The sequence below is a fragment of the Trichoplax adhaerens genome, genomic scaffold (assembly GCF_000150275.1).
Source record: "Trichoplax adhaerens TRIADscaffold_5 genomic scaffold, whole genome shotgun sequence".
Taxonomy (NCBI): domain Eukaryota; kingdom Metazoa; phylum Placozoa; class Uniplacotomia; order Trichoplacea; family Trichoplacidae; genus Trichoplax; species Trichoplax adhaerens.
Window position 1 is genome coordinate 533216 of NW_002060947.1, and position 21089 is coordinate 554304.

Consider the following 21089-nt stretch of genomic DNA (forward strand, 5'->3'; position numbering starts at 1 on the left):
AAATGAGTCAGCGCTAGACAACCATCGTAAGATAATTTACATAATATTATCAGTTAACATAGCATTCATCATAATAGTATTATTTACCGTAGACAAATCAATGCTATAATATACTTAGTCAAAGTTTAAATTAAATTATAATCAGAATCACGATACAAGCATCCACTAATGCATCAATGTCAGCAACTAAACAGCAGTACATTTACTATTAGTTGATGACTCATACCGTTCTGTTATCCTATTTCGTTAGCGTTATGGCAGTTATGGTATAGTTCAAGCCAAAAAATGGCACAAAATCGTTGATAGTAAATAGGATAAGGGCAGTTTATGCTTGAAATGTGATGGAAACGGGTTTCAATAGCGTGATAGGCTCTAAGCAAAAATCAGCATAATTCGTTGTTGTAAGGTTGATAACTAGAGTAGAAAAAATAATAGTACAGTAGTTTGTAGTGGCCCGTCTGCCTAAGGTTATAGTCTTTCATAGAACGTTTTCAGAACTGAAATTGTACTATCTTATCCTATTTAAACGAGTTACACTAATTAGTTAAGTTATTTAGATAAAAAATAAAATTTTAAGTGTAAAATGCAAAGATTTGAAGCTAAAAATTTGTCTAATTATCTCTGGACTTTCTTCGGATCCCTAAGTTAATTACACTGATCTTACTTCAATAGTACACTTAATGATTATTACCAGCATGATTTGACGCTTATACTGTGCTATTTTAAAAGATTCAGTTTAATTGCGCGGGAGTCATATTAATCCTCTTTCTTATAAAATTACTTTATTCTTCTGCACGACTCTTCAGTAAATTATTAACTAAGAAATGGACGATAAAGCTGAAAAGTACAGAATCTCAATCAATGTATCGTCTTGACATGATGGCACTGAATAATATACTTAGTGAATGTAATAATAATGGAACAGTTACAGATTAAACACGCTTTGAGATGCTATAATTCATGCTATAAAGGAAGATCAGCTAAGATATTTGATGGCTGCTAAGCAGTTAATAGGTAAAAGAGCTTCAAAGTTTAAGTGATTGCCAGTCTAGCTAGAAAATAAACCTATATACAGTAAGCGTCATAGTAAACCATCTAATCATTCAATACTGCAAGGAATTAAGATTGCTTTTCCGCGTTATAAGAGATTCAAACTTAAATGAATTAAGCTGTTAAGGCCTCTAACGATTTATAAATGAGAAATATAGTAGAATCCTAATTTTTTAAATGATTAGTGCTTATTCTATCTTTTAGTATTTGCTAAAGCTACAAATTTACTTTATAGTATAGGTTTGACCATAATACTCGTTTATGCTTTAGTCCAACTTCGGCACTGTAATTCTAAATGAGACTTCTTTGAAAAAGAAGCCAATTATTCCGGCTTCGTTTTTACCTCATTTCACTTTGAATTAAATGAGAGATTTAAAGTATAGTAAAATAGAAACATTTATGCTCAGTCTAATTAATCATAGAATTTTGAGTAGACAACTTAATTCTAAGACTTAATAGAAGTTTAAAATATTATAGTACTTGAATAAGGATGTTCATCTTTACTTTATTTCGTTTTAGCATATAACTATGTTTAAAATACTCCAAACAGATGGCAATATTATATAAAGATACAGTTAAATTGCTTATAGATGTTACAAACATTGTATACTACATTTTTTGAAAAATCATCCTCTTAAATTTCGAGAAATTCTTGCTCTTTTACCAACATCCCATTTTTTCTTGTGTATTAAGCTATCGATTAACTAATAACACTTCTTGACAAGCAAATAGCGCTTGATATATTAAGTTGATAGAGTTACGATAAATATCTAATAAACTGGTATAGGCGGGTAGATTAAATTTGTGTATTAAGTTAATTCTGGTACATAACTTCGTTTAAAGGAATTAAGGATCTAATGTTGATTTCATGGCATACTGTACGGAACTTGTGATCGAACACTCTTTAATTTATCACTTGGATAATCATAGAGTTGAATTGGCAGCGGTAGTTTTATGAGAAAATATCTCAATGTATTCTTTAAATGGCCTCTCATGGTAACGGAGGAAAATTGAGCTTCTTAAACAGATCTTCGGGTATATCTGGTAACTTGTCATCTTCGATCAAGAAGGAAGAAATATTAATTAAATCGACAAAAACTCGGAGCCTTTCCCTGTAATATAATAAAATAATTATAATAACTATTAGTAAAAGTTCGAAACATAAGCCAATATGTTAATTTGTAAAGTAACAAGTAATGCTGCAAGTATCTCTGCTGTATCAGCTCTTAATTGAATGTAACTCTATTTTAATTTACCCTGTGGTTGCTTTTAAATAAGTATAGCCGGAAGTCTGCGCCAAGCCAGATTTGTTACCTATGATTTTATGCACCATGGCTGCATGGCTCACTATATTTTCATAAAATTAGTATTGGTAGTTATGTTGACATACGAGTGAGATGCAGTAATACATACGAGTACATGGATATATTGCGCTAAAAATATCGTAAAATATTATGCAAATATTAGTTGATGGACGTTATAACTCGAAATTTTTAACGAGAAAAATTAAAAATTACTACAAGAAAACGAAACATTGTGAGTTTACTGTCGGGTTTTTTCTTTCTGATATCAACCTCTAATACTTATAAATTCTCCATCATCAGGAGGAAAAGTAACCAATAGTCTCACTTAAGTCAAAACTGAACTCAGACATTATTGCAAAATCAGTTAGTTTATCGTGCAGTCACAATAACGTGAGCAATCAGTACTTAGATAATAATATAAAACTAAGCTATTATCTATTCAAAGTATACAAGACATCATAGATAAATTAATATCGATATATTACTCGATGAGTAATTTTGCGAAAACTATCGTATGGTTACTACGCAATAGTTACTCCGTAAGAACGGGTGATAAAAATTCTAAAGATAAAGCTGCATCGTCGCAAATTTTCTGTTAGTAATCTTGTAATAGAGAGCAAAGCACTGAAACTTTCATAGTCAAATTCTTATCGAATATAGACTGTTTATAAGAAAGTACTTAAACCTTCATTGACAGATGAAGAGATATCTAACAGCCTAACAAACATTAGCTACAGATTTACGCTATTCAACTATACAGCATTTTTATTAATAAAATTGATAACGTCTAAGTAAAATTTAAACTTCTCCTTGACCCTTACGTTCATTTTATAAAACCGAACAGTATTACGAGATTAAATATTAGATACTGTTAATATAGATACACTTTTAATATGTAGACAAGCACTATTTCGGCTAATCATATATTTTTAGGAATCTCTGTAGAAGAATATTATATTAAGTAGCATTCCACGTAACATTAAAAAAGATCTAACGTATAGAATTGTGTTATGGCAGTATATTTAAATACCATTTGTAGATATTTATAACGGCTAAAATAAATGCAGTGCCTATCGCTTATATAATTATTAATCGCGAAAGAACAAAAATTCATAATGAAGATATCGTATCGATTAATGAAGCTCAACTAAATTTGGTTATAAAATATTATATGATGATGAATAGCTTAACTTACAACGAAATTCAAGAATTGCTTGATCTAAGTCCTGCAATAAATTTATAATCATGAAAGGCACTTGAAATCGCATCTCATACCTAAGATTTTTCAAAGTAATAAAAAATTCATAATTTTAGTAGTGACAAGTATTGTTAAAGTATCTGTCTTAAGATCACAAACCTATAACGATAGATTGCGATAACAGCTCTAAAGGCCTGCAGAGAAAAATTTCTTTCTCCTTAAAAAAAAGTAATCATTGCTAATGTATTGGCTAAGAGTTTTCTAAACTAAATACAAGTTTTCGTAGAAGACTTAAATCAATGACTATTCATCCATCTATAAGAGAAGCACTCAATATAAAGCAGAACCATACAATTTTTACCTCTTTCTATGCAAGCTTTGTGCTTTTCTGGATCAAATAATGAATCATACCATCTCTGTAGAAATAATATCGTAATGTGGAAGTTACGTATTAGGCAAAAGTGGTACGATATGTTTTTGCCCGATGGCCATAATATAAGACTAATTTTAGTTCTGAATAACAGGTGAGTTCGTTTTAAATTGACTATCATCATTGTCAAAAATTCTTTTCGCTACAAATATCCGAAATGATACAAAGTACCTGCTACATGTATTATTCCATATTGCTTTTATCTCTTAATATTACTAACTTAAAATATATCATCAAATAAATTCATTGAGCTACCTCCATCTTTTCGCACTCTCTAATTGAATCAACTTTTTCTTCACTGTCGTCGTTTCTCTGCTGATATAAGTTTATAGATAATAAATATTAGTAATTGCAGTGAGGCGAAGTAAATCATATAGTGAGTAGAGTACGCTAATTTAGTCATTAGGATACCTCCGCTATTTCGCGATTAGCTTTTAACATCGCTGTTACAACATTTGTAAATTTTTTCCAGAAATTGTCTTTATGGAACACGAACTGTATCACCTTGCTATTTTCCAACCAAAGCTAAAAATGTCAAGCGTGCATGATGGCGCAAGGAAATTGCAAACAGTATTAGAAAATGAAGTTTCTCACATAATTTAAGCAACGATTCAATCTGGATTCTATCTGGAATATATGCTACAATTGCTATCTAATAGTCCGATTGCAGCTATATGATCAGCCTACTTCTACTACATCACGAAGAGAAGACTTGTTTTCTTCAGCCATAACAGATTCTTGATCATATTCTGCAAGCTCTTCACTATTAAGAATGAATTGAAGAGAACTAATGGTTTTCTAATATCACAAGGCATAATACATGTTATTAAATTTTTTCCTGTTCAAATTCAGTTGTATAAGTTATAGTACGATACAATTCATTATGGCCAGAGATTTGTCCTTAAGATATTAAATAATTAAAATAAATTATCGATAAATCATAGTTACAAGTATTGCTTTCGTTTTGACTGGATTCTGCAACCCTGTTAATGGTTAGATGATAAAATGATGTCAAAAAATGAATAACTCATATTTTCAAAATTATGAGTTCATATTATTGCAGTACTAAGCAAATCTGCGCACAACATGTCGATAGCTAGACATTTTCATTTAAGGGAATGAAAAAAGAAAATAGCTATTCACAATATTAAAGTAATATGCTTATAGGTTTCAATATCGAAATTACTTTCATCGACAACAGTTCATACTGTAATAATAATGCGCTCATGTTATAGAAATATAAATTCATTTTGAAAGAGCCTAAATTGTAAATATTCTAACTATTCAATATATTATAGAGTAAAACTAATTTATTCAGCTAAAATAGTCTTTCAAAATATTGTAATCAGCTATATTATGAACTGATAAATTCACGTTAAGATTACTAATTGAGTAATTTACCCTTTTTAGTCCTAGTTTATTCTCCAATAGCCGAAAATTTTTACTTTGAAAACCTGAGCCACGACCAAGAGTAGATCTAGTCGGTTTAGTTTATAAGCATTATTTTTACTATTTTACCGAATTACTAGTAAGACGTCTTGGAATTCTATTAATATCTAAAATTCTAAAGTCCATTGAGCATACGAGTTCATACGTTCAACCACAATATATCTTACTTACCTGAATTCAAAAAATTCCACTGTGTGCATTGTATTTAAAATGGCTACTTCATTGCTTACTAACTATTAGATATAATGAAAAGTTAGTAAGCGAAGGATTATAATATCAATTTAATACATATTTTCTTTTTAATGTGTGGTGCGGCTCTCAAAAATAGCTTTATAGATTGTGGAAAATCGCTAAGTGATATGCAAAATTGTAAGATTGATACTATAAGTCCGAGATTGTAGATTAACTTGAAATTCAAGATTGTGTCAATTGGGTATTCGTGCTGAATGGCTACAGAAAATATTGCAGCTTTGATTAGGAATTGCTTATTAAAGTGGTTGATAACTAGAGACTATGCGAGTAATTTGATGCTAGATTACTCCAAAATTATAGATATAGTTAGATCATAATGTAAATAAGGTGAAGATTTCTTCTCCCGCACTTAATTAGTCTTGTTCTTAATTGAAGAAGTAGATTGCATAGATAAAATGAACATCATAAATTATCGAATTATTGATCATTTCTAATTTTAAGACGCTTTATCATGTAATATATTACTGCATTTGTATTTCTCTATAGATAAGTGCCACGATATTGATTTTAGTGCGTAACAATATTACAGATCTAAAATGTAGGTAAAATTTAGAATTACTCCATATAACTGCTCTTCTTCGATATCGTATATAATTTATGTGTGAACTTCAGGTCAGACTGTAATCTTATGGTAATTAATCTCGTGTTATGTGGGTATAATAAGGTGTTTTAAAGTATAAAGTTATAATGCATGTTTCAGGTCTCAGGATATTCGAAAACTAGTATCATTAATTAATGTTAACGTACATGTATACTTGTATATGCAAGTAAAAGTTCAAATCTGGTAACTTATACACTCTTGTAACTGCTCGCAAGTAAGTTAAAAGATATATCAGCGGACTACTTCTTGGAACGAAAAAATCCTGTTTTTGAAAACGCTTAAGCCAATAAGCCTGCTTTTCATTACCATTACAGGCATTTCTAGTGTTACTATAGTCGAGGCAATATCATGATATAGAAGAAATAAATCGGTCACTTTTTTAGAATATTAGAAGATAGATTGATTTTGATTTCAATCCTTTGCTTTATCATTGCATAATTAGTAGCGATATGGCTTTACCTCAAAATTTAGACTAATAGCAAAACCTGGGCTTGCACAGCTTTTGCTGGAATTTTATTTAAGGTAGCTAGTGACTATAATATTCATTGGCGATAAGTTTATTATGTAATATGTATCAGCATTAAATTTTGTACTGAAACTAAAATCTGTTTTGCCTAAGATAAACAAGGTCCAGTACTATCTGTTACGTAGTTATACGATAATCTATAAAACATTTGATGTACTTTAATAAATTCAATATCTTGGTATTAGCTATTGCTATTCTGCATACTAGTAGCAAATTATCGATATGCGATAATATGATTTATAGAACCATTCATTCACGTCATTATAGTAGACTTCAACAACTCTTCTAATTGCATTAGAATAAATCGTTATTAAAAGACATATTAGATTATATAGATGAATATTTCTGAATTGAATTACAGATTCCATCTTTAATTTGTAATAATTAGCGACCGACCTATGCGTGGTTAACTTTTGTTCCTTCTGAAAAGTTAGTAGTACTAATTGAAGATATCTTTGTGCAGATTACTACAGTTATATATGCAGTTTTTTGTAATATTTTGGTGATTACAATGGGATCAATGTACTACATATCCTTCATCTCATAGAATTAATAATTAACGATCGATTTTCCTGTGTGAGCTATTCCTGATAAATAAGTAGTTAACATCGATATCTGTTATTGTTGCGGTTAAAATTAATCGTAACATTATCGCGCTTAGATATTGTTATCGTCACGGTATTAATAGTGATATTTTCTGTTCGAACTTGATGTAATATTATTACAATTAAAATACATTTACCTGTTGCATTTTTACTGTAGAAGGTTTGGAAATTAACCATAAAGCTCTATGGATCATGTATATATTGCATTGATGTTATATATATACATCACGGGAAATAATGGGTGTTAACTTAAAGTATAATTTGATATTAACCTCAGATACATTTTTTGTTGTCATGATTGAGATTAATCGAGATATATGCTCTTCTAAAGACTGCATAGTGAGAATAAATATGATTACTTCTAAACAAATTACTAAACAGCATGCTGAGGAAGATTTATTAAATAATAGGCGAGAATTTTCCTGTTTTAACTTCGTCTCTTACAACATATGCTTTTCAATCGCTTAGTAAAACAATTACGAATGATAATAATGATACGTATTTGAAAATGAATACTGTTTAGATAATTTACAATCTAATATAGAAATTAGCTACCTTCAGAATTTCACAACATCGTCTTAGTCTTCTAACAATATCAAGTCCCTTTCTTTCATCTTTCATCTAAAGATATTGCAAAAATAATATGATACAAAATGATTTAATATTTTCAATCATTCAATTTTTAAGCTACAAAGGTAGCGTATCACTTAATATGCTATTTATTTGTATGTTAGAATATCTGTAAAATTGACTTTTGCAATTCGTAGTGTATTGATTTTGAAATTATACATAGTAGCAAAAAATTGATCAAATACTAGTCATACTTGTATTGGTAATCGTAATACACATATACTTACAATCTGTTGAAATAACTCCTTTATAGAATCGATTTCATGATTCAGCTGGCGAAGCCATAATTCAATCACTTAGAAAAAAAGCGAATCTTTTTAATTACGGTACCTATATCATACTCCTGAACCAAAATGTCTACCGTAATATCGATATCGGTATACATCATAAATTAATATCAATTTGTTATTGAGAAAATTTCGAAAATAAGTACACTAACATGCTGTAAATCTTAATATGCAGTAGGATAGTAAAGTTGTGTAGACGTATATTCGAACATAATTCAACCAAGGCGTATCCGCTAAGTTCGAGTAGGTCATGGGTAGTATCATCAGGCATAGTGGTATATTGAATTATTAATATTAACCCAGTTTAATACAGATAGATCGACATAGCATTGGATAAATCTCCTTATTCATTATGCAATACTTGCATAGCCGCAACAACGCTTAGTAGCATATTTAAATACGAGTATACTATCACATATAATGTAGCCACTAACATACTAACATCATTAGTATGTACTTAAATATAATATTTTCGTATAATTAAAAACACATAGCCTGAAAGCTATTTGTAATAATAAAGAAACTATGATAAAAATAACATTAATATATCGTACAAAGGAAACGTAGTTATCATCGGCATTAGAGCAAGATTCCGCTTGAATAAACTATTTCTTTTGATATTTTGGCCTCAATGAGCCGTCAAGCTAACATAAAATTGAAGAAGTTATTTTGAGACCCATCATTGAAACATAAGCAATTAAACGTAAAAATCACGTGGCTACTTTCGCACAGAAAGCGGATATCTGAATAGTTGATTATTGAACGTTTTAGATTGCAGAAATTTTCTAATATTTCTATATGCGGGATGCACAATACTATCTATCTGGTAACTATTTACTATGCATGAAGATGAAATTAATTAAAATTTAGTACCAAGTTATTATACTATTGCTTAAATTCTATTATTTCTAGATTGTATACTAATCAAAATAAAATGTGATTACCTGCACCTATATTATTAACGTTCCCTATCATTTTAATTTAAGGGATAATGTAAGACCGTTAAATTTCTATCATGACAAAATTATAATATTTTTAAGCTTTCTTGACGATGCTCCTTCATCAATTTTATTACTTATTTTAAATGATTAAAGCTCTATAGAAGTCGAATATTAATACATGGGATAGGTCAAGACACTGCTTGCATAGTTTTGGTGATCTTTAAAAATTGTTTTCGTTATATACAGTAAAGGAATAAAGAGAGAGTTAAGGATCTCAGTTGGTTCTTCTATTCATTCACATATTTGCTTATAAAAGCATAGTCGGTCTCTTAGGACTTAGAATTGTGTAAAAATTTATAATATTTTAATTTGATTATAATTAAAAGAGTTATTGACTTGTTTATTTTGATCTCTTAAGATGTAACTGTACAATTCTTATCGGTAAAAGGCCATCTTGTGCTTAAAATTTTTAATAATCAGTATGACCTTATAGTTTAATTCAAAGCAGGGAAATACTATCTTGCACGCCATTAAGGTTGACAGTAATAAGATGTTTTACGGTAGGCATACGTATTATTATGAAGTACCACAAACAATTTGAATCAAAGATAACGAAGAAGAGTTTTAAGCATCGATAGAACTAGGTTCACGGTTAATTCTTCATGTTTTTATAAATACTTTTATCCAGAAAACAATCATTCTGACTCCAAAGTAAAATATTAGACATAGATAAGTGATTAATAGCCATTAAATCAGCGTTTAAATTATTGTAAAGTAGGCCGAAAGCAACTAGTTAGCAATACCAATAAATGCAGCTTAGATATAAATTGATTTTAGCAGTATCCATACTTTTATAAATTAAGTCTACGAGAAGATACGATTTAGAACACTGAATAGTTTGTAGCAGGTTAATATTTGTCAATATCTCATTCATGTTGGATAGTTGATAAAGTATATTAAGCGTATAAATCCTGTCTCAAGTCAAAGTTAATCTTATCTAATATTCAATGGTTATAGTATCACAACATCGCTTATAATCTAAAAGCTGGTCATGAATGACTTGGAATTAAATGATAGGAACCGTTGATACTATAGATGTGAGTGAGCATTAGTAAGACTATATCGATTATGTCTATTTTTTTGATTGCGAAAGCTAAATTGCAAAGACTGCATCTAAAACGTTGAGTAATGGAATACTTTAGGAATACTATTGAAATTGGATCGTACTAAACTGTGAGAAATGACGATAGACTATAAAGAATATCGTTTAATAAAACAGCTATAGTAAAGTTCCCGTTTCAAATGAAAGGGTATATATTCTACACAAAGCAATATATTAAAATGAAAATTTACAGCTAGATTATTTCTTACTACTGTATATATATGCTTACTAAGGTAAAAATTATAAGCGGTAGGACGTACAAGACGATTAATCTTGGTTTCGAACACGACTTATCATTTGATAATTGTCATTACTAACTGCACGTAATAAAATCAAAGGCTACTGTATTAGAGCACTCTTATTAAATATAGCTGTATTTTTATTAATCATGCCTTCCAGATAGGCCTTAATTATATTTCCATTGCTATTAAGACTTGACAATCTTACCTTGGTGAGCAGTAACAAAAAAAAGTTCATGATGCGAAGGCAGACGATTTGTTTTATGTTCATCATTGAATGCTTTTGTAGGTGAACAATAACAGGATAGCAGTCTTTTGGGCTATTAAATAAACGTTACCAACAAATTATTTGGATAAATTCTGAATCACTATAAAGTAATACGAATTAAAGGGAATTTTATAGATAACAGCTATTACCTGCATGATTTTGTCGTATTCAGTCTTATCAGAACCATTCTCTTGACTAATTTTAATAAATCCCAGATAAAAAATGAATATTTCAAAAATAAGCGAAATTTAAACTCCTCCTTATACAGTATCTAAATGGATATGCCATTCTGAGCTCGCTACACGAACATACAGAATTAATAATCGAGATAGAATACTTCTCGTAATGATAAGTTAGCTACTAATATCTATAAAATCTGATAAAGCGGTGTAATTTGATTTACATCTGTAAGATTCTTCGACTGAAAGTGGTACTAACAATGATTAGTTGCGAGTTCATTTAAATCAATCGAATTTGTATTATAGTAAAAAGCATCAAAAACTATAATTTGAAGGTGTACGATAACAGACAAACAATCTAGCATGAACTTGTAGGCCTCTGCATAAATGGATGAAGAAAAAAATGGTTCTTAAATATATTACAACCGCATAAACCTACCTTTTATCCATTATAGCCAGCTGATCAACTTGGTAAACGTTTACGGTGCAAGATACGATCTTTAGCTGTTATTGCTGATAAAATATTAGAATTGTATACTGATACTCTTCCTATTTTATTCAATGAGACTAATACTCAACCTTATGTCAATATATGAGAAATTTTAATGCAATTAGTATTAGATCAATCAGTGGAAAATTGCTAGTAAGGTAATCCATTTAGTTGACCGATGAATCATTCTATCATATTGCGATATTTTAAAAATTAAGTAATTGAATACATCTCTCTCAGTGAATTATTATGATAACGTAAATTTGTAAGTAAATTTAATTTTGGAACATGGACTATGTAATTAATAAAACATGAAAATTGCTGGCATCGCTTTACTCTATTTGCGCTAACATTTGTTGATTGCATAGAAATCCACTGATTACAGTTACGCGTATGGCAGAAATGGCTGTTAACAAGATAGTGACATATTGTATAAATTATGGCCAAAACAGTGAGATTCAATCTCTCAAGATGGATTGTATTAGGAAACCTGAATGGTACTGAATTTTGTTACTGGTATTTCTAGTACATGCCCACTATTTTATGGAGTCCAATTTTTATTAGCTCTACCTACGCAATACATCTTCTATCTTATAACCTGTGTCTAAGAAAGTTTTATCTATCGATAATATAGGAAATTAAGTACACGGGGGACATTGAAAATATGCGCGGAAGCGATTTGTTTTTACTTTTGGCATGATAGATACACGTATGAGAGTTAATTCAATTTACTTAAAATCAAATTCATTCATATAGCTTATTCACGATAGACGTTGGTACGTTATTCAAAAATTTAATTAAATAATATAACGAGGCGGATCAGAATGAAAGCTTCGATTAGCCATAGTAAGTTTTTAATTAATTATTGAATTAATAACCGTGCTTTAAATCCACGATTGCAAATGGGTATTTTGTCTTTTTTACGTTTTTGCTAACTTCATGGTAACCAGAAGAGAAAGATTCGGACGAGAAATCATTGTAACACAATTGCTAGATATGTAATGATACGAATATAAGTAGAGGAAATTGTATGACATCTACATTTAATGCATGTTGTATACGTCTTATAATAATCTCTGATATCAAAAACGACTGGCGGTTCCCAAGCTCCGTCTATGAAATTACAATATCTTAACTTTTATTGCCAGATAAGAATCTAATTCTCTTCCATTGCATGTTGTAAGCGTCATACAATCATTTCAAAAGATAATGCGCCACTACTGGCCATTTAACTACATCCAAAACTTTACTGATAATTGAAACTCCCTTACTCTATAATGAGACAACGAGTCTGTCCTGTTAAGCTAATGGAATTGCTTATTTTATTGCCTTTAGCGCAAGTAGATATTTATAACATGTGATCTTAATACGTTAGATGGTAGAAGTGTGGATAAGCCAGATAGAAGGTGTCATTCCTATTTCTATAAATCATATATATATATATATATAGTTCTAAGGATCCTCCAGTTGATCCAATTATATTAATACTCCGAGATAAGCCATGGTATTACAATATGGGCGATGTTACAAGTAACTTACAACATACTCAACGTAATGCCTAAGTAGTACTAGGGCATGGTATCTATCATTTTGTTCCATTTTTTAAGCATGACACGAAGATGTGGATTAATATGAGTATTTTGTAAATAATAGCGCGTATCTGATGATTAATCCGACACCAGACTTATCACTTGATCCATAACCAATGATTATCTGGTTAGAAAGGTAAAATTTTTAATTTAATACGCCTTTAAGTAATATCTATTAAACTATGAATTAATCCACTGCACTCATTTGAACAGACTGCGAAATATTATCTCCGAACTCAGTTCAATAACCATTCAAATTTGATGTCCATTTCAGATGATTAACAATACGTTACAAATGTACTTCCACTTTACATTCTTATGATAATATGTATCTTGAAAGCGCATTTAATTTGCTTATGATACTCTCCAATTATATTACGAAGAAAATTTGACTTTCGTTTAGCAATATTAATATAATCCATTCATTTGAAATCATCTTCAACCTGGCTAGGGTACTAAAGTAATGCTAGTAGAATGAAGAAGTTTAAAATACTATAGGTGATTTGTCACGGAACTACGTTTCTTGCTGATTAATACCTATCGTAGTTTTGTTGTAATCGTGTATTGGTATTTATTATTTTGTAGAGTAATTCATGATTTCTGCTATCATGTAAGTTAACAACAGTATATTTGACACCGTAAAACCCTGTCGTGTTTGCGATGTTTTAATTGAGTTAACATCCGGATCAAGTGCATTACTGTAGGCGGACCCAGCCAATTTTTATACTACATCATTTACAAATAGTCCAGAACGCTAGTCTAAACCGGATATCCTTTAATTAAGATGTCTGCTTTTAAAAAAGGAGCCACATGCTATCTTTGGATCAGCCGCTGCAATGGAGGAACGCAATGGCTGCACTTGTCCGTTGTCAACATACACTATCCATTTTAGTATTTTGACCATAGACGACGGAACAGGTCTACGATCATCCGTACGAACTTCCATCCGCACGTTTTTGGGCACCCAACCTCTTAGTGATTACTAAATCCATACCGCCTAGCACAACACTGGCCTCCACATACAGTACAGTGCATCTCCTAGCACAACACTGGTCTCCACATACTGTACACTGTACACTGTACAGTGCACAGTACTGTACAGTACACCCCCTAGCACAACACTGGTCTCTACATACAGTATAGTACAGTACCGGAAGAGTCCTTGGACGCCATCATCTAACGTGCTACAGTCGTACCCGATCGTACCTTACAGTAATACTGTACACTGTACACTGTACAGGACCATGTGACCAGGTTATACCTGTTGAAGGTTCGTTTCTTACAGTAGTTTGAAGCGCGCCGCGTCAACCAAGTACCAAATCAACCATGGTACTGTACATTACTGTACGTTGACTGGCACCGGCGCCAACTGCTGTCAGGCGGTACGATACGTTCAACGACAAAAGTCGCCAGAGGTAGCTCTTACTTTGAGCATTTAAGCTGTCAAGAAATCACAAATTAGAATTATGGATTTACTCCATTGGCCAGGAGATTATGGACTGGCATCCATCGATGTCGATTGCCTACATGTTATGGTATGTTGTACAATGGTTTCCATTTCAATTGGAAAGATAACCATCAATTATGAATGAGATGACTAAAAATGGCATTGTTGTTTGCATGTTTGGAGCTGATAGCATTGTCATTTCTGCTTCGATAGTGCTAGAATCACCTTTAGTTGGAGAATCGTACTTAGTTGCAATAATATGTTTTCACGTAATACCCTCATTTTAGCTACAGTGATATCGAAAATAGAGGTTAGGTTGATATCTTCTTGTATGGTGTATGAGTTGGACATATTCGTATTTCACTTTGCTTCGCTATGAGTCAACACTGGTAGCAGATGGAGCTCCTAGGGATCGATCCCTACCAAATCAACCACCGTTTGCAGTAGAGTGATAACATTCCAATGATTTATTAGCCTTTAATTCAGCTTGCTAGCGTGATTTCTGTTAATGAAATGACCGATCTTGAAGAGTAATCTATTGCTGTAGCATGCGTAGGTTTTACAAGTCAGAATGAAACCCTGACCTTGCATTACACTATATTCATAGAAAATGTACAATATTATGGACAAGTTGTCAATGCCCAAATTTCCCCAATTTAAATATCATATTTTCCTATTGCAATGATGACTACAAAATTATAGAAAAAGAAATTTATTGAAGTTTTCCTTGATGTACAGTATACTAAGGGTAAACGCACTCATCTTTAGGCTTACTGCAAAATGGCCAATATCGACATCCAGTTCAAGAAATACTCAAATACATTCAAAACACCTAATGGTATACTCGTATATGTCAATGTACTAATTCGCATGAGATATATTCGTGTAGCTGTATTCAATACATTTGTATTGACTATCGTATGCTATACTATACGAGTAGGTAAACTCCCTCTCCTACGAGGAGAAAATGATGTCATCGATGGGAAAGAGAGGATCATAAAACACTTAAAACAGGTAGATGATTTGATGTATAATAATACTAATTAGATGGTAAATGATTTATTTTCGTCATCATTGACTGACAAAGTGCAAGGTGCAATATGTAGTGTATCGTTCATAATCTCCTACTACCAACTCACTAAAATTAATTGCCATGATATTTAGGAAAGAGATTTGGAAGAGGGTCTGGATGGTAAAGTCCGGGCGGATATTTTAGCCTTTACAACATTGGTAGAAACGAAATTAAAGCCAGCCGTGGTAGATAATTAAATTGAATTGCCGAAATTTATGCGTTTAAATAAATTCCTTTATTACTGATCCTTAATGACACGTTTCATTTCACTATGACGACAGTTATATCTAAGCTGGGTAGATAGTGAAAATTTTACAAAGGTATCAAGGAAATGGTACGCAAACGTTCTTCCTTTTCCATTAAATTATGTTGTTCCTGGTAAATTACATAGGCAAGCTAATAGTTACGTAGAGGCTTCATACAATTTAGATGAAAAGGCTATAGGTATTCAGGTTTGTGTACTAAAATGAATGTTTCTGCTGTACTTGCTACTATTCTATTCAGAATTGCTATATAACAAGGGCTGTATTATTTCTAGGTTCTCAATACAGCTAAATGTTGTATTGATTTGTTAGCTGATCGACTAGGCGAATTAAATTTTTTTTGTGGTAATCGGTAAGTTGACCAAATTAATTTTGATAATATCTGCCTCGGAGTTGAACAAATGATGTCAATGATATCCTGCTTTGAAGGTATAGCGAAATTGATACATGATTTTTAATTTATTATTTTGCTATGTTGCTTTTCAGGCCAACATCACTCGATGCGATAGTTTACGCATATCTCGCAATCATTTGTAAAATTCAGCTTCACAATAATATCCTAAAGCCTCATTTACAGCGTTATCCTAACCTTATCAATCTAGTCGATCGAATTCACAGAAATTATTTCCCTTCTAAAGAAGGTAATTGACGAATTTCGATGTTATGATTGCTATGCATACAGTACCTTAATTAAAGTATGATTTTTTTTAATCTTAACAATGCTATTAGAGCCATCCACGCCTTCTGTAAGTAGCAGCGATTTTAGACTAGTAGATAAACTATACTTTGCTGGAATGGCTATTGGTGCTACGTTAGCGTACACTGTTTTAAGTGGTTTCGTAACTATTGCTGCTGTTGATGAAGATGAAGATGAAGATGATATGGTTGATTTTGATGATGAGTGACATTTTGTTACGGCGCCCATAGATATATAACTATTACTGAATTGTATTACTTTGTGCCGGAATCTGTCGTAACGATAGTAATTTAAAGTAAGTGGATGTTATTATACGACTGAAGGGCTTTTCGTATGATGCTTGCATCGATGAGTTATTGTGGATGATGCTTTCCTAACTTACCAACAATTTAGAGATGCGATATTGAATACTTTACTAAGACGACTCTAGCAGCTACAGTAATTGGATCTATTTAATGGATTTTTACATGGAATAAACTTTTATTTTATTATCATTTATTAAATATATAATACTGTACGCCTACTTTCGATTGCCAAAAGCGCGGCTTGGTTCAGTCTAAAAGCCAATCTTGTACAGGTGTAACTCACTACAGTAAGATTGTTTATCGTTTCATATGTCATGAGCTGCCTATGAGACATAAAAAGGTGTCAATACATGTAGAATAGACTGTATTAACGATGGCTGTTACCTAGTGATTTAATTATATTGCAGTAAGCTCTCCTTTGTGATGCTTATTTTACTCGTATAAAAAATATTTTACTGCAGCAGGCCTTGGAAGGCATAATAAGAAAGATAATAAACGACAACCTTGGATTACTCCAAAGGTATCTCTTTAGAGGTTTAAGGCAAAATTTATGGCGAGAAACAGACCTCTACTATCCAAGTTCATCTGTTACGTACCAACGTCGATTCCTTGCATCTTTCAATAATTTAATGAGTTTCATGTCCAAATTTTAGATGTAATTTATTTTACAAATCCTGCAACTAGACTGTTACTGGCAGTGTATCAAGTTTACACACTCATAAGAAATTAGCTCAACCCATCTTTATCAGCTACATTGGCTATTAGATTGCTACAACGATAGGCTGAAGCCATGTTTCAACTTACTGTGCCAATATTCTAATGGCCAGATGATCAGATATGATACCTGTAAAGTGTACATTTATTGTATGTCTAAATGCCCTGACAATTCGAAAATCAATATACGAGTACGTAGTAAAATTCAAAATAGGATTTTAGCTAACATTGAATGAGCTCAACCGTTTGCAATCATGTTCAGTATCCATCGAATCGAGTTACTAAACGAAGGAATCTCCAGTCCAATCGAATGTGGAAACTGGGGACTGCTAACCCTAGCACTTAATCTATTCAATTAAGGAAAGGAGTCGCTGGATGAATTGCAGTAGCAGATTGTGTTTCGTCACCACTTCGCAACTTTACCACCCGGCACTACTCTTCTTTCGAGTAATCCCTGTTACCATTTAAGCTTTAACCGTGCTGTACGTGTACAGTACAGGTATTATTTTACCAACATTGACAGACAGATGGATCATCTTGAGCAACCAACAAGACTACTAAATTCTTCTCTCCATGCAAAACGATGCTTACTCATCGATACCAAATTATAGACTACTAGTAATTTCGAGTAGTCCATCCGTCGAGAAAATAAGAATGAGTGTCCATGGCCAAATTCTCATTCTTATTTTCTTCACTCCCTTTTAATAAAAGCGTTTTCATCTTCATTTTAAGAGGTGGGATAAAACCTAGTGGAGATCATTTTGGGGTGGGATGGGAGATTATTGCGCATGACCATTAGCCGAAAAATGAAAGGCGGACTACTTAATTATTAGAAGAAAAGCTAGTCATGGACTACAGTACTGTGGTCGCATGGACTCGTAGAGGAAAGAAGAAGAACTCTATCGGGCATAGACTACTAGAAGAGGTATTTTCCAATTCATAGTCCTAGCCTGCTCTGCACTCAACTACTCATTAGTCACCTACGTCCTATAGTACTGTACAGTCCGTTATTTCTGAGTAGTTTCTGAATCGCGTTAAAACCAAGTGTTTCAACACTGGTTAAAACCGAACCGGCACGGCCAGCTTGTCTGTCATTCACCTTGTCAACCAACACTTTGACTGATTAATTAGCTTACTGCACTAGTATCTCTCTTATTTTCTTTTAATAGTCCAGGCTATATCGAGCGCATTTTAGTCTAGCCTAGGTCTGATTGAAATCCTCTCTGGTGAATTAGAATACTAGTCGTAGAACTCCAATCTGGTCTTATACATTACCTTGAATCGTGTCCATTTTGGATAGTAGTAATTGGAAACCGGTACGGAACAGTTCTACGACCTTCAAAAAGCAAGGTCGTATTTCCATGCGTATCTTAGTAACTGGACTTTAAAGTCAAGCCTATCAATCCATGCGATATTGGATACTAGTCGATGCTGTTTTGCAACATTATTATTTAGAAATTCTAATTGATTGAAGTGAATCCACTATCATGGACAAGAACAGTAATAGTCGGTCTCCTGGACGTAAGGAAGTATCGGTCAGGGAGTCGTCGACTCTTACCTATATTTCGCAGTTAATCAAAGATACTGTAGCCGGTGCTGCTGCAGGTGCGGCGTGCGTGGTAGCTGGCCAACCGCTTGATACTGTCAAAGTCAAGATGCAAACTTTTTCCCATTTATATCGAGGTTCATTGCAGTGCTTTATGCAAACATTCAAAAGTGAAGGTTTAAGAGGCCTATATGCTGGTTCCTCGCCAGCATTTCTTACCAATGTTGCTGAAAATTCTGTCCTATTCTTGAGCTATGGTCAATGTTTGAGTGCTACGCAATACCTATTTCATAAAGATTCGATTGAAGACCTAAAGCCAGTCCATCGAGCGATTGCAGGAAGCATGGCTGCTGTTGTTGCTACTTTGGTCATATGTCCAACAGGTTGATTAGATGGTGTATGTGTAGTTTAGCTTGAATTTGTTATAAACTAAGATAAACACCAGTTATTGTAGAAAAGCAGCCATTCATACGGTGGTAATGTAGTACAACAATGAAATGAATATTATTATACCATACAACTTAATCCACTAAGTAAGCCATATTGAGGACAATTCGTTCCAGTAGTTCTTCATCGACGTGCAGTAACAGCTAACATTGACGCTTTGTCTTGATTGTATTATTCTTTTTGCAAATGATTACAGAATTGGTTAAATGTCGTCTCCAAGCACATGCACAACTCGTGGAAAAAATGTTAAGTGAAGGAGTTGCAAAGTCAAAAATTCCCAAACAGTAAATCTAATCTATTATTATTTGCTATTACTGCTCGGATGCAAGGTTACATTCTTCACAATTGTAGGATTGCTAAGGGCTCATTTATTCTTCAATCTAGAATGTCTTCACTAAAAGTCCTATCAAGTGTTTTACGAGAAGAAGGAATTCGTGGATTATATCGTGGCTATTCAAGTACACTAATACGAGATCCTGGTGGATATTTCTTTTTTTTCTTTGGTTATGAATTTACAAAGAAAGCTCTAACACCTAAAGATTCTGAACCTGGTTGTTATTCCCTTGATCAATTATAACATCAAATAGTTCTCAATGAATTGATGCGTAGATTGAAGCTAATACATTCAGTGATTCGTTGTTACTGTATTCGCCATATTGTTAATGTTATACGTAAATTCTACAGGTGTATTAACAACAATGTTTGCTGGCGGTATGGGAGGTGCTGCATTATGGACTGTAATATATCCTTTAGATTTGGTAAAATCGAGGCAACAGGTCAGATAATAATTAATTGAACGCCGTTAAAGTGACATTTTATTCGTTCTTAACTGTAAAACTTGAAAATGATTATGTACATATATTGATGCTAAGGTATTTGCTAAAGCTGAACAGCGTGGATTTGTTAGGATGCTTTCCGAAATATCACGGACTACAGGTACTATCTTCGCCTGTAAAACTGTCATATCGTAAACTGCTGCATACTCCGATAAGCACGTTTGAAACAACATAATGAAGGGCTGTTGTAGTAATAGTTTCTTATTACTTACTTGCATTAAACAGGATTTTTCTCACTATACCGCGGATTAGCACCAACCATAATTCGTTCCTTTCCGGCTAATGGAGCCTTGTTCTTGACATATGAATATACTAAAAAATTACTGGCTTAGCATAGAGTCTCTCTTATGAAATTAGGATATGACCTTAATTTTATTCATCGAATTTAAGAATCTTTTAAGCAATAGATTAGCATATATTATTTAATTTTATGCCAAGTTTTATTTATATTTATATTTTAATGTCAAAAAGATAAATACGTCCTTTGCTCTGAAAATACTTGAAGGGAAATACTACGTTTAACAAGCTAAATGCTTGACGCTATTGCGGATTTTCTAAATAG

General features: G+C 32.3%; 3 protein-coding genes across 3 annotated transcripts; 2 read left to right on the forward strand and 1 right to left on the reverse strand.

The window, feature by feature from the left end:
- Positions 1–2041: 2041 nt before the first annotated feature.
- TRIADDRAFT_56158 (uncharacterized protein) lies at positions 2042–11571 on the reverse strand (the record flags this gene model as incomplete). The annotated part of the gene is made up of 18 exons (XM_002112698.1): positions 2042–2162; positions 2307–2397; positions 3550–3629; positions 3712–3769; positions 3914–3968; positions 4238–4297; positions 4394–4507; positions 4670–4780; positions 5384–5459; positions 5603–5664; positions 6770–6817; positions 7688–7747; positions 7971–8036; positions 8273–8340; positions 9277–9300; positions 10883–10994; positions 11092–11137; positions 11561–11571. The coding sequence occupies 18 exons, from the start codon at positions 11569–11571 to the stop codon at positions 2042–2044; spliced, it is 1263 nt and encodes a 420-aa protein (XP_002112734.1).
- Positions 11572–14666: 3095 nt separating this feature from the next.
- On the forward strand, positions 14667–16887 carry TRIADDRAFT_56159 (uncharacterized protein; the record flags this gene model as incomplete). Its single annotated transcript, XM_002112246.1, has 6 exons — positions 14667–14735; positions 15812–15904; positions 16001–16171; positions 16258–16334; positions 16469–16623; positions 16712–16887. The coding sequence occupies 6 exons, from the start codon at positions 14667–14669 to the stop codon at positions 16885–16887; spliced, it is 741 nt and encodes a 246-aa protein (XP_002112282.1).
- A 2391-nt stretch (positions 16888–19278) lies between these two features.
- TRIADDRAFT_5000 (uncharacterized protein) lies at positions 19279–20853 on the forward strand (the record flags this gene model as incomplete). The annotated part of the gene is made up of 6 exons (XM_002112247.1): positions 19279–19627; positions 19888–19949; positions 20053–20245; positions 20376–20467; positions 20564–20627; positions 20753–20853. Coding segments are annotated over 6 exons (861 nt in total), but the record flags the coding sequence as incomplete, so codon positions are not given.
- Positions 20854–21089: the final 236 nt, after the last annotated feature.